This window comes from Lobosporangium transversale, assembly GCF_002105155.1.
Source record: "Lobosporangium transversale strain NRRL 3116 chromosome Unknown BCR41scaffold_17, whole genome shotgun sequence".
Taxonomy (NCBI): Eukaryota; Fungi; Mortierellomycota; class Mortierellomycetes; order Mortierellales; family Mortierellaceae; genus Lobosporangium; species Lobosporangium transversale.
In genome coordinates, this window is record NW_019028995.1 from 471478 (window position 1) to 485369 (window position 13892).

At 42.4% G+C, this 13892-nt stretch overlaps 5 protein-coding genes across 5 annotated transcripts; 4 read left to right on the forward strand and 1 right to left on the reverse strand.

Moving 5' to 3' along the window:
• Nucleotides 1–292: 292 nt before the first annotated feature.
• BCR41DRAFT_386315 (armadillo-type protein) lies at nucleotides 293–4140 on the forward strand. Its single transcript, XM_022027776.1, has 4 exons — nucleotides 293–853; nucleotides 946–1003; nucleotides 1139–1207; nucleotides 1459–4140. The coding sequence occupies exons 1-4, from the start codon at nucleotides 456–458 to the stop codon at nucleotides 4027–4029; spliced, it is 3096 nt and encodes a 1031-aa protein (XP_021881683.1). The 5' UTR covers nucleotides 293–455; the 3' UTR covers nucleotides 4030–4140.
• A 1446-nt stretch (nucleotides 4141–5586) lies between these two features.
• BCR41DRAFT_353104 (hypothetical protein) lies at nucleotides 5587–6292 on the forward strand. Its single transcript, XM_022024074.1, has one exon. It carries the CDS (start codon nucleotides 5660–5662, stop codon nucleotides 6209–6211), a length of 552 nt encoding a protein of 183 aa, XP_021881684.1. The 5' UTR covers nucleotides 5587–5659; the 3' UTR covers nucleotides 6212–6292.
• A 667-nt stretch (nucleotides 6293–6959) lies between these two features.
• BCR41DRAFT_421926 (hypothetical protein) lies at nucleotides 6960–8381 on the forward strand. Its single transcript, XM_022030091.1, has 2 exons — nucleotides 6960–7532; nucleotides 7904–8381. Exons 1-2 carry the CDS (start codon nucleotides 7053–7055, stop codon nucleotides 8327–8329), a joined length of 906 nt encoding a protein of 301 aa, XP_021881685.1. The 5' UTR covers nucleotides 6960–7052; the 3' UTR covers nucleotides 8330–8381.
• Nucleotides 8382–8937: 556 nt separating this feature from the next.
• Nucleotides 8938–9471, forward strand: BCR41DRAFT_396024 (hypothetical protein; the record flags this gene model as incomplete). The annotated part of the gene is made up of 3 exons (XM_022028776.1): nucleotides 8938–9035; nucleotides 9189–9221; nucleotides 9354–9471. 3 exons carry the CDS (start codon nucleotides 8938–8940, stop codon nucleotides 9469–9471), a joined length of 249 nt encoding a protein of 82 aa, XP_021881686.1.
• Nucleotides 9472–11098: 1627 nt separating this feature from the next.
• BCR41DRAFT_55382 (G protein alpha subunit) lies at nucleotides 11099–13460 on the reverse strand. The gene is made up of 9 exons (XM_022030902.1): nucleotides 13074–13460; nucleotides 12494–12839; nucleotides 12267–12395; nucleotides 12016–12145; nucleotides 11740–11893; nucleotides 11557–11641; nucleotides 11424–11451; nucleotides 11267–11271; nucleotides 11099–11175 (listed from the first exon to the last, which is right to left on the reverse strand). The coding sequence occupies exons 1-9, from the start codon at nucleotides 13189–13191 to the stop codon at nucleotides 11109–11111; spliced, it is 1062 nt and encodes a 353-aa protein (XP_021881687.1). The 5' UTR covers nucleotides 13192–13460; the 3' UTR covers nucleotides 11099–11108.
• Nucleotides 13461–13892: the final 432 nt, after the last annotated feature.

Here is a 13892-nt window from a genome sequence, read left to right on the forward strand (position 1 = left end):
ACGCAGGGTCATGCACTTATTCAGCTGTATTCTAATTTTTGATGCCATCTTTTATCCTTGCCGATCCGCCATGGATTGTAAAAAGAATGGTCTTAGTCTTGCCTTGGACTAATAATATTAACCATTCATGGCAAATATTCAAAAGCACGCACCAATGTTCGTTCACATTGTGTTAGAAATAGCCACTTTTTTTTGTTGTCCGCTCGAGAAAAAATTTTCCTTATTTGTGTGACTGGCCATTTTGAACGGCCCCTTTAAAAAGACGAGGTCTTCGGGGATCATCTTGCTCTTTCCCTTTCTTTCTCCCCTTCACCCGCATCAATACCTGCTGGGATCTGGCATTACCTCCGCATTCCCTCTATATCCATTTCGATCCGCACCCTTCCATTCTTTTGCCAAACTAATATTCCCCTTTTCTCCCTTCCCGGTATTCACCCAGAACCCCTTATATCAAAATGTCAGCTCCCCTTATTGATGCTATCGTCAAGGCTGAGAACACTGACCAGCGTCAGGTTGCTGCCGATGCTCTTGCTGCCTTTGCCAAGTCTGAAGGGCTTATCAAGTCTATCGGAATCATCGAGAGCCTTTCACCCCTTCTCGAGAACAAGAAGTCCGTTCCCCACCGTGAGGGCGCTCTTCTTGCTCTTGGCTCCCTAGCCAATGCTTTCGGTCAAGCTGGTGAGCCTTTCTTGATTCCTCAGATGCCAAAGGTCTTTGAGCTCTACTCGGACAAGATGGTTCCCGTTCGTCAGGCTGCTGGGGTTGCCTCAAAGGCTATCATGGCTCTTCCTACCAGATATGCTGTCCGACTCTTGTTGCCTGTCATTTTCCATGCTATTAAGGAATCGAAGTGGTAAGCTTTGTTTAAGATCAAAGATCGTCGTATTTTGAGGAGCCTTGTTGGGTAGAACTAAGCATTCTACTTATTTCGAACACCATGTTTAGGCAATCTAAGATTGGTGCTTTGGACATCTTGTCTGGTTTGACTCAGACTGCTCCACAGGTAAGCGCACAGATCTTCAAAATATCTGTGATTTCAGGGCACAAGGAGACAAGCACAGACAAACGTTGAAGGAACACAAATGTTCTTACCGCATTCCTGCATTCTTTCTCGATGGTTTATTTTGTGTGTTTATAGCAAATCTCTGCAGCTCTCTCTGATATCATTCCTATCATCAGCGAGGCAATGTGGGATTCCAAACCTGAGGTAAGATTTTTTTTTGTGTGTGTCCCATCAGAATGCACACAGACCACTGAAACCTGAAACGCCCATCCGATATGGACTGTTGGAACCATCTGACAATATAGTGGAGCTCAACTACATGTACTCTTGTACTATTATGGGCATGACAATGACTATTGTCTAAAATCATCACATCTATGTCAAATAAGCGGTGAAGATCACTGGTGTCTAACTTTTACATTGTTTTCCCAAATTGGATTTACTTGTCCTTTTAGGTCCGTGAGCAGGCCACTAAGACTACTACAGACTGCTTCAACGTTGTTGGCAACCCTGATTTGATCTCCTCCATCCCTTACTTGGTCGGATGTATCAACCGTCCCGAAGAAGCAGCTGAGTGCATTCACCAGCTTGCTGCTACTACCTTCGTCACCACTGTTGAGGAACCAACTCTTGCTATCATGTGCCCTCTTTTGGTTCGTGGTCTTGCAGAGCGCACCCCCTCCATTCAGCGTCAGACCGCTGTTATTATCGACAACATGTGCAAACTTGTTGAGAACCCCGCTCACGCCCAACAGTTCTTGCCCAAGCTCTTGCCTGGTTTGGACCGTATGATTGAGATTGCTGCCTCCCCCGAACTTCGCAAAGTCGCTGAGCGTGCTCGTGCCACTTTGGTCCGTGTCGGCGGTGGAGAGCCCGGTTCCAAGGACCAGGTCGTCACCATTGCCTACACTGTTACCTCTGCTCAGGTACTTGAGACCCTCAAGGCCAAGGCTACCTTCATCAAGGATGACTCCTTCTCTTCCGTCGTCCTTGCTTACATCTCAACTCTCTGTGCTGAATTGATTGCTTCTCGCAACTTTGAGAAGGATGCTTGGATTTCTTCTATCGTTCCTTACCTCACTGTCCTTGCCTCCGAGTCTGAGGTTACTGGTTTTGCTGAAGATATCAATGCTTTCTATGTTGACTACGATGCCAAGAACGCTCTTTCCAACGCTGCTGCTGCTGATGTTGAGGAGGGTGAGCTTCTCTGCGATTGCGAGTTCTCTCTTGCTTATGGTGGTATGATCTTGTTGAACAAGACCCGTCTCAATCTCCGCCGTGGTCAGCGTTACGGTCTTTGCGGACCCAACGGTGTCGGAAAGTCGACTCTCATGCGTGCCATTGCTGAGGGCCAACTCGAGGGCTTCCCCTCGCCTGATGAACTTCGCACCGTCTTTGTCGAGCACAACCTCCAGGCCGAGGAAGCTGATCTTCCCGTCATTACCTTCATCTTTAATGACGAGAACATCAAGAACCTTGATAAGAAGGCTGTTGTCGATATGCTCGAGTCTGTTGGCTTCGACAAGGAGAAGCAAGAGCAAGCTGTTGGATCTCTCTCTGGTGGCTGGAAGATGAAGTTGGAGTTGGCCCGTGCTATGTTGATGAACGCCGATATTTTGTTGTTGGACGAGCCTACCAACCACTTGGATGTTACCAATGTCGCCTGGTTGCAGAACTACCTTACCTCTCTTACCAATGTCACCTCCATGATCGTTTCTCATGACTCTGGTTTCTTGGATTCTGTCTGCACTGGCATTATTCATTATGAGAACCGTAAGCTCAAGAAGTACAAGGGTAACTTGTCCAAGTTCGTTGAGCAGTACCCTCAGGGCAAGTCCTACTATGAGTTGTCTGCTTCTCCCATTGCCTTCAAGCTCCCCGAGCCCGGTTTCTTGGATGGTGTCAAGTCCAAGGATAAGGCCCTTGTCAAGCTCCAGAACATTGATTTCGCTTACCCCGGCAGCACAAAGTTGACCATCACCAACATGTCTTGCCAAGTGTCGCTTAACTCTCGTGTTGCTGTCGTTGGACCCAACGGTGCAGGAAAGTCGACTCTCATCAAGGTCTTGACTGGCGAGACTATTCCCTCCGGTGGTACGGTTACCAAGCACCCCAACGTTCGTGTTGCTTATGTTGCCCAGCACGCTTTCCATCACGTCGAACAACACTTGGACAAGACCCCTAACGAGTATATCCGCTGGCGTTACCAGTATGGAGAGGATCGTGAGATGAACAACAAAGCTACTCGTCAGATCTCACCCGAGGAGGAGGCTCAGATGAAGAAGTTCATTCAGTGGGAGATTAACGAGAAGATGGAGAAGCTTCAGATCGAGGATCTTTATGGTCGTCGTAAGGCTAAGCGCTCGTTCGAGTACGAGGTTCAGTTCGTCGGTCGCTCCTACGAGGATAACGCATGGATTCCTCGTGAGAAGCTCGAGGAATGGGGCTTTGATAAGGTTCTTCAGGCCTTCGACGATAAGGAGGCTGCCAAGGCTGGTGCTTGGACTCGCTCTTTGACTGCTGTTGAGGTCGAGAAGCACTTGGGTGATCTTGGTCTCGATGCTGAGTTCGCTACCCACAACCGCATCCGCGGTTTGTCTGGTGGTCAGAAGGTTAAGGTTGTTCTCGCCGCTGCCATGTGGTTGAACCCTCATCTACTGGTTCTCGACGAGCCTACCAACTACTTGGATCGCGACTCTCTTGGAGCTCTCTCTGCTGCTATCAAGGAGTTTGGCGGTGGAGTTGTCATTATTTCCCACAACCGCGAGTTCACTGATACCGTCTGTGTTGAGAAGTGGTCTGTCAATGCTGGTCAACTTACTGTCACTGGCAATAACTACACCCAGAAGAATTTGGAGAAGATTGTTATGAAGGAGGAGGAGACCAAGGTTGATGCCTTTGGAAACGTTGAGAAGATCAAGTCTACTCGCAAGCTCTCGCGCAAGGAGCTTAAGGATAAGCAGAAGCGTCGTGCTGCTGCCAAAAAGCGTGGCGAGGAGGTCTCTGATTCTGAAGAGGACTTCTAAGCTCTATCACTTATCCCCTTTACACTGTTTCTCATCCCCTCTTGCATTGACCTGTTTGTAGATATCCTCCTCTTTTCTTATTGATAATAGTCATTTTCTGAAATATATTTCAAAAAAAAAAAAAAAAAAGAATTGTAAATGATGTTTCCTTGAGCTGCTTTAAAAACATTTGCACAGCAATTATAGCCCGTTTCATTTGGTCATGATACCTTATATTTTTTGAATACTTTCGAGTGTATTGGCAGCCAATTGGCTCGCTTGTTGCGAGTATTGTTGCAAGTCCGTCACGTAGTGAAATGCCACCAGAACAACTCAATCATCGTTTTTAGATTAAAAATATAAGGTATCATGACCAAATGAAATTGGCGATATCATCCTCTGTGCGGGCAATGGCCTTGCTATTATGCTAATGAATATCTTTATTAGTTCGCGGCATTATTCTTCATAATCTGTATTACGAGCTCGACGAATGTGACACGAAATTCAATGACGACTGGAGACTGCAGTGAAAATTGATTGAATGGCATATGTGAACGGGAACCTTGCAGTTGCAACGCTCAAATTTGAAGGAAAAAATCAGGCCACCATTCCGTTAGCCAATAAATTTCTTGTGAAACATGCCTTGAGCAACAGGCTACCGTTAGACAAGCACTTTTAAACAAAAAGTTTGTGATACTAATAAATAGCGCCATGGATCGAGCCACAGCACTGGAGCATTGGTCACAAGAAACCGTATGGAGCACATGTAAGATCTTCTGAATTGCGATACAAGAAAGCGACCTAGCAACGATATCAATAAATAAAAAACCATATTCTTCATATTAATACCATTATAATATAGCACTCTTTGAGTTGAAAATAAAAAAAAGTGCGTGGAGATCGAATGCGTAGGCAGGCCAGTAGGTGGAGATGGAGATGTTGGCACCAAGCTATCAAAGAGAAGATCCCCCACATGTCCACACATGATTACGAAACTTAAAATAAAATTTTAATGATATATCATTACGATAACTATGGTTCGGTTGCACAAATGCATCAATATTGAATGCGGTTTAATATTTGCATCCATAATCACTCCATGTGTTTGCAGTCAATAAGTCGCGTTATTGTTTTGTTATTAATCAAGGGAAGGACTGAATGTCTTTTGTCATATTTATATACATATACAAATATGCTATATTAGTAGCATAGCTTCTCACCATCCCCCTCTTAGAAAATCACCAGTGTAACATCAATGAGAATGGCGGTTATTTTTTCACTCATTCAAACTTTTTACTTTACAGCAACAGTGCATTCCACAAGAGACGGTCAGTGCAATCACGATTGGCTAAAAAAAAAAAATTGCTCTCAAAAAAAAAAAAAAAAAAAAAAAGTACATGTAGTTCAGCACTTGCTTTGCTTACCTCTGATGAGAGATGAGAGCTATCGGCTAACTTTCACAAAGTTGTTACGGTTTGATCTAACCCTGCCTTGTGCATAATCCTATTAGCCAACTCGATCAAAAACAGCCCATAAATCCATCTTGTTACCTCGGAATGTTTATATAAATACCTCCATGTCCTCTCAGCTCCTCATCACTCTTTTCTCTTCACATACATCTCCCTTTCTCTCCAAACTTATTACACTCAACATGCAGTTCAAGACTCTTGCCATCGTCGCCGTCGCCGTTGCTGCCGCCAGCACTGTTCAGGCTCAGGGCTTTGCCAACAACTCCTGCACCCAGTGCGTTTTCGGCTCTTTCGCAAAAGATACAACCTGCGCCAAGCTCAGCAAGGAAGACTTCACTGAGCTCACCAATGCTTTTGCTGGTAATAACGAGGTCAACGTCCCTGCCATCATCGCTGCCATCCAGAAGCCCGACACTAAGGCTTGTGTTTGCTCCTGGTCGACAACTGCCTTCAAACCTGATGGCACTGGCCCTGCTGGTAGCTGCTTTACCGGCACTACCCCTGCCCCTGCCTGCAATTCCTCCCAAGTCGATGAGGCCAATGGTCAGCTCGCTCCCTTGGGCCCTATTCTCAAGTGCAACGCTTCCCCCTCTGGATCTCCATCCGGAGGCAAGCCTTCTTCCACTGGTAACCCCGCTCCCAGCACCACTAAGCCCAGCTCTGGTGTTCAATTGAACATGCCCTATGTTCTCTCGATCGCCGCCGTTGGCCTTGCCGCCCTTGCAGGACTCTAAATCCTCTTCTACGAACTTATAATATTGTAGCTACTTGTAATATAAAAAAATAAAACCTAATTGATCCTCAGTTGTAAAAAAAAAAATTCATTTCATCTTGCATGCACTACGAAATGTTCATCTTGAATGTCAATTAGTTATGGTTTTTAAGAAAAAAAAAAAAAAAAAAAAAAAAAAAAAAAAAACTAAAGACATGACAGAGCTGAGAGGCAAAAGAAGTATGTACAACTTGTTTTGACCTTTGAAAGATCATTTATTGGCATGAGGTTGCATGTTCAAAGTCTCATCTTGAATGGATTCCCATTTGAATGGCCAAAAAAAAAAAGACACATTTTTATAGTTGACAAAATCATCTATTGTATATATAATAGGAACACTCCCTTCACGAGGAAGCTATTAATAAAAGTAGAGTGTTTTTGTCTCTATGTTGGTAAACAAGTTGATATTTGTTTTTTTTTTGTGTTTGTTTGTCCAATTGGTTGATAAAGTGTGGAGAAGGTCCCTCAAGGACAGGGACTAAGGTGTACGAAGTGGAGGTTTTGTTGATGGAGAAAGTTTTGTCAGACTCTCTCCAATGCAACTATTTTGTTTACAGCTAAGACTCAAAGTCTCTAAATCTAGTGGATGGAAAGGACTTCACTTGCAACAACAAACGTTGCACACGCCCTTATCTCTCTCACGCGTGCTGCTGATAAAAAGAAGGAAAATGTCCGTTTTCCTTTGTTTCCTTCTTTTCCTTCCCTTCCTTCCCTTCTTCTACCTCTTTTCTTTTCATATCGTTCCTTATCCTTAGAATTTTTTTAAACTTCTCTCCTTTTCTGTCCATTGCCTTCTTGTTCACATGTCCCATCAACGTGCAAACTCCGTGTCAGGCTCCTTTAATCATCAGTACAAAGGAGACATGGTTTCAACTGCCATGCCTCCTATGTCCCCTACCTCTTCCTTTAATAACTCTACCTCCGCTGCCTCAGTATCGACTCCTCTCTCGATTTCCATTCCTCGTCAGCGATCGTTTTCAACCTCAATTTCAAGAGCTGCAACCTCACCTCGAGCATTCACGGGCTCGTCTATTATCGCAAATCCGAACTATGGCTTTTTAAGTTCGTCCGTAGGAACCGCCACCACACCATTCTCTGCTGCCGCCTTTGGCGCACCCTTGGCCTCACCAACATCAGTTTCATCGCCTTCAGGAGCATCTTCGACGACTATCCCTTCATCTCAGTCTGTTCCTGTTTTACACAGAAGGTTTTCAACTAGTTTCAATCAACTCAATCAGTTTGTTGGGTCTCCAACCACTACAAATGGTGGCGTCAATTCTCAGGTAATGGCATTAGGAACAAATAAAAAAAAAAAAAAAAAAAAAAAAAAGACATGATGTTTATGTGTGAGGGTCGAAGCAAGCTTATTGGGGGAGTAAAAGAAAAGCACATGTATTTGGAGGAAAGGCCAAAGCTTTTCCTCTGAGTGTAGGGTTCAATACACAAATGCGAGTCGTTTGATGATGACCACTACATGACGACGGTGGCACTTGGCATGTTGCCCTATTTTCTTTTTTTTCTTTTTTTTGTTTTCCTATCGTTTGACGGTTGCCACCAGTAATAAAATACCAAAATATTAATGCAGAAGGGTTTCCAACCATCTAACATTGCGTCCTTTTTACCCTTACTACACCTGTGTACTTTGTATACTTAGACTTCTGAACGAGGTCGAAGAGCCAGTAGTTTCTTTGGAAGTGGGTCGCCTCCAACTTCCATAAATGATATCACGAATTCTAGTGCTACTAATACTGGTACTAGTAGCGGTAGTGGTGCTGGAGGATTGTTTCGTAAATTCTCGACAACGGGCAGATCCGCTGGTCATCCTTTTGACAGAAATGATGCAGGCCCTACGAATTTGGGTGGTCTTCAGTCGAACAAGAGTGGCCATCACATTCATGGGGAGCAAAGCATGTTTGCACATGCACCTGACCACGATGTTAAAACCATTGCTGTGGACAGTTACGCAGGAAGCATCCACAAGAATGCTGATAGTCATCTGAAACCTTCATGCCAGGACAAACATTCTCGGTCCAGCAGCCCAATGAGGAGTATGATTCTGAACGGACAAATGCTGGACTAATAGGAAACCTCTTCCCTTGGTCTTTTTTTTTTGTATGTCTACAACAAAAAAGGGGAAGGCTTTTTTTTTTTTTTTTTTTTTTTTTTTCGCACAGAAACAAAGGACATACACACGCATATGAGTGCCTTAAAAAAAAAAAAAAAACAACAACAACAACAAAGAGAGGAAGAGAGCGACAGAGACTAACTAGATCTCGTTCCTTCCAAAGAAAAAAAAAAAAAAAAAAAAAAAAAGTTGATAAGGAGAAAGAAGCAAAGCTGTGGATGCCTTGTGCTTTGATTCTTTTTAGCTCCCTAGCCTTTGTTTGGTTCACATTCATCTCAAATGTACGCATGTACTTTTTTTTATAGTAAGACAAGATGTCCCTCTCCCTACTCCTCTGAACCCTGTATATTTCTTATTTTTCTTTTGAATACTTGATACTAATGTTGTGTTATTTGTGAAATAAATAAATAAAAACTGAAAACAAGACACTGGATATTGTGGAACAGGATGTCTTTCAAAGGGTTTTGAAATACCAACGAATGGAGATGAAGATGATTATTGCAGATCTTTTAGGGATTGAGTAGGATGTGTAGTGCTTGAATGATATTTCTTCCAGTTCAATCATGACGGTTTCATTGATGGGTCCAACACGTTCCAAATTGAGATTCGACTATAGAAATCAAACGACCTCCCTCAAGAGTCTTGGTCAAAGCTCGCCTGGGTAAAAAATTTCAAGGGGTTCATGTGAACAAACATTGAAGGGATGGCTCAATTAAGAGCCTTTTTCGTGTCATTCGACGCTTGACACGACAAATTGTCAAGTCCAGTTTTGTTCTATCGCTGACCTCGAACTCGAAATTTATACTTCTGACAGTCCTTTGATCTCACGCTGTCAAACGAATCCAGAGTAACCATAGAGGTGCTCAGCTCTCCCTCCATGTTCATCCTCAAAAACACGCTGCACGACACAGTCGAAACTCATTCTACCTGCACATCCTGATATCTTAATCCTGTCTTTAGATCCCATAAATATTCGTAGGGTCAACGCAAGACCGCACGCTACGCCTCAGCGCTGCTATACCATTATTGTAGCTCAGCATAAAATGGAGGTGCCCGTTACTTTAAAGAACCCCGATATGCTGCCTCAGTTTCAGTGACATCTGCCGTCGATAGGTCGTGGTATCGCCCGACTGAAACTGAAGCGTGGCCTGGAATCGCCTTTGTATGGAGGGGCAAAAGCAACAGCATCAAGGCGTTAACTATTCTAAGGCAACAATTTACAATTTCACATAAAAAAAAATACATGCCTTGTCTTGTCCGAATATCTATGCATAGATGTCTGAATATCAGGAGAAGGATATCGAGAAGCTTGAACTTCATGCTATGATTACCAAATATCAAATATGAACCCAATCTAATTTCATGCTGCAAAAGGTTAAGGAAAAGAAGTATGAGTATTTCTTATTTTTTTACACCCCTTCTGATTAATCTCAAAGATCACTAACTACGGCTCTCCTTTTCCCCTTCCTCCAAGTCTTTAAATAGGCTGCCTAGATTTCTAGTCCCCGTCCGAGTGTTTTTTTTTACGCTGACTGGAGGTCCTCGACTTCATCGATCATACTTGAACAAGAATTTTACTATAAATTTTGTATAGGTTTATACTTGAGGTTTGCGCCTTTAGTGAAGAGATTGGTGGAATAATTGCTACATGTAATCGAGTCTTAAGAGTATAAGTATGATATATGAATAAATATATATATGCATGTGTGTCGCGTGCTTGCGCCGTTGTGTTCAACTGCTTTGTGAACATGGTCGTGTTCGTGGACAAAAGACGCGATGATATTTAATTCTGAGGGCAGCAGAAAACGATGCTGTAAAGTGGTAATAGCAAAATATATTACAGCTCCAAAAGTTCTTCAATGTTTCCAGCCAAATATACCGAGCTCAGATGACACGATTACGTGTTGATCTCATAAAAACTTCGCCCGGGTAATTTTTTTGTCTGCGTGCCTATACCGTGAGCCTAGTACATGAGTAATCATTTGTCTGTATTTATTGGTTTTTGGAATACAGTACTTTTTGTCCATAAACGGAAAAGGGGTAGCTCAACCAGGCTGTTTGAAAAATATTATAAACTAAAATAAATGTCAGACAGAACACGTTGACAGATGGAGGCAAAATGATAATCTCAAGCAATATTACATGATTAGGGACATAAATATAACTAACAGAGGCAAAAAGATAGGCTAGACTAAAAGGAAATATTTGTGAATTAGAGCGCGACAATGTTTGAAAAAAGGGTCAGGATATTGTAGAAGTGAGAGAAAAATAGGAGAGGCTAGAATATAAGCAAGGAACAAAGCCCAAAAGAGCCATAAAGGCAGCGTGTGGGACGTAGCAATGAGTATTGAACAATAATAACAGTGACAACAATGATAACAACAATAATAAATATAAAAAATTAAAAAAAAATTCTGTTACAGCAGGTTTTTCCACTTTTCATCTCAACATACGTAACGTTGTAAAGATGTTCTTTGACGAAATACTGTAAGCTTCCTGGTGATATTGAGCAACTCTAGGACTCAAAGGAAAAGGAAAGGAAAAGGAAAGGAAAAGGAAGGGAAAAAAAAAAAAAAAAAAAAAAAAAAAAAAAAACGAAGCCTGTCTTTTGTGCCGCTGCATTGGGATCTCCTTGCTCACATGCTCTCATAATAGACACAGCCCATCAGGACGCTGCGCACGAAACCAAAATAAATAGAAGAACCCGGATGTGAAGGGCTTAGGCTTCTCCGTTTTACAGGATACCGCTGTCCTTCAAGGCGTTCTGTAAAATCGTTTCTTTGACGGCAGCGAAAACGAGTCTAGAAATCAATCAGAGAGAATTATAATGTTAATCAACAATGAATCACGTCACTGCTTAAAATTCGCCGTTGCCAGCGCCCTTGGACATACCGGATCTATATGGATTGATATAGATTAAATTATGAAATAAGAGAGGAGGAGGATAGAAAGATGAACTTGATGTTAGTGGAAGAGGTCAAAGTCTTTTTTTTTTTTTTTTTTTTTTTTTAGTAATCATCATTAAGAGCATCATGGATATATGGCTCACATTCAAGGTGTCGGTAGCTTGCGTCATGCTGAAAGGAAAAAAAAATGACATGAAAAATTGGTACAAGAATTAATCCCAATGGTATAGACAAATTGCTAAGACAGAAAGCATTCAATAATTATTGCATGCTTACTGTGGGTATATATGAAGTCGTGCTCGATTTGTTTGCGTGAATCGCCATAGGATGTATTTTGCTGCTTTACTGATGTCCGGGCCACCTAGACAATCCAAACCCAAGGTAAGGCACTCTGAGTTTAATCATACTATCAATCGACCATTTTCGATACATCATGGGGCGCCACCCACTAGCACTTACCTGTGTAATCCGAAAAATATCTCTCCAATGGTACTTTAGGAAGTTTGGCTGCGAATAGATCAATCTTATTCATGAACAGAATGATTGACGTCCGCAAGAACCAGCGGCTATTGATGACTGATTCGAAAAGCACAAGACTTTCGGCCATTCGGTTCTGTGCACAGAAAATCATGATCAAGCATGCTGATGAGAACACGGCAAAGTCACCAGAACTCACCATACGGACGTATTCTTGAAATTAGAAATGAGAAATATAATGAACAGTTGCTATTTTACCTGACCAGACTCCTCCAGCAGCACTTGATCATATTCACTCAACGCCACACAAAAAATGATAGATGTAACAGCCTCAAAACAATGAATCCATTTTTTTCGCTCTGAGCGCTGCCCACCGACGTCAAACATGCTAGAACCATATGGTATGAATACAATATAGAGTGAGAAACAAGAAAAGATGCATGGTACCTATACTATGATGCCCAAATGCCGCTACTTGGTGAAGAGATAGATTTGCAATAACGACGTACTGTATGCTAAGCTGCCCCATATTAAACCTCGTTTCTGAGATGCCTGTCGTCTTGGAGCGCGCTCTGAGAACATCTTGTACACTGGGTGTATAGTCTTCTGCTCCCAGACGCCGTACTTGGCTAAAGAAACTATGTCACCAACACAAACCATGTTGTAAGTCAAAAACATCTCAATTCGAAATGCAGTCACTTTTTTTTTTTTTTTTTTTTTTTTTTTTTGAGCTTACTAGGGTGCAGAGTCCATAATGTAGAATTCACTCGATCGCTCCATGCAAATAGCCGTAATGGGATCGTGGTATAAAGAATCGATAGCGTTGACAATATCAGGACTTAAAATAAAGTAAGGGTCTGCCTCCACTCGATAGTCCAGAATACGGTCGGCATTGGCTCTGTTCTCGGGCAAAGCGGGCTCCAGTCGTAGTTTTTCCATTGCCAATACCAATGACTGTGCAGAGTCAACCAAGTTTTTGTATACAGTCAACTTATAAGTTGCTAATTCTTCTGTACTATAGCCACCTTGATGAATAACCTTCATTTGCTTCACAATAGTGGATTTGCCAGACTCTCCACTCCCTATAAAGTCAGACAAAAATCATGCAAGTGGCCGTCGAGCGTTACGTTTTGCTTTTCATATTGTCGTATCTCGAGAAAAGGGGGGATGGAATACGAGAGGGAGATGTGAAGAAACGAAAGGATGCATGAAATTCATGAAAAGATACCAAAAAAAAAAAAAAAAAAAAAAAAAAAAGTAGAAGTACAAGGAAAAGGGCGAATGGGGGGATACACGAGTTGGTAACACTTGCTTACCTAGTAACAGGATTTTACACTCTTTTTTAAGTCGCCTATTATCTTCTTCCAGTCCTCGATCAATAGTTTGACTGATCTCCTTCTGCTCCTTTTCCTCTGCAGAAAGACAGAGTCCCATGGTTGGAAGTTAGTGCTGTGTGAGAGTTTTAATATGGGCGAAAGTGTAGATGTAAAAAACAACAGTGGACTAGCGCGTGGTATTATCGATTGGAACGGCGAGCAAAAGCGTGGTAGGAGCAGAAAGGCGCGCCGGTCCAAGCCAGGATTGGTTTTTTTAAAATACGAAACTAGCGTTGACAGAGAGATTGTCAAAGATATTTAACAGATGTTGGCTGACGACGATATAAAAGCGAATATATTTCTAACAGCCCTTCTTTGAAATGTATGGGTGACTAATGGATGGAGTATTGTCGGCTAGATGGCAATGTAGGATTGATTATAAACAATTGTATGCAAAAAAATAAAAATAAAAATAAAAAGCAATGGAGCAAATGTGTGTGCTTTTGCGAGAGGACTGCTGCTGTTTAACTTGGTTTGATAGACCAGACGAGGTTCAACTAGAGTTGAGGCATCAAATACAAGTGTAAGAGGAAGGAAAACAAAAGGCAGCTCGAATTGAATGTAATGTACGATGACAGGTGTTATTGGTGTGTATGTTAAATGTGTGTGAATGTATGTGTGTGTGCGTAAATGTTTGAGAGAAGGGCGAGGAAGGGAGGAAGAAAAGGAGATGGAGCCAAAGAGAGAAAAGAGAGGGAGAGAGAGTGAGAGAGTGAGAGCGAGAGAAAGAAGGTGATGAGAGTGCGAGTAGGATGAATA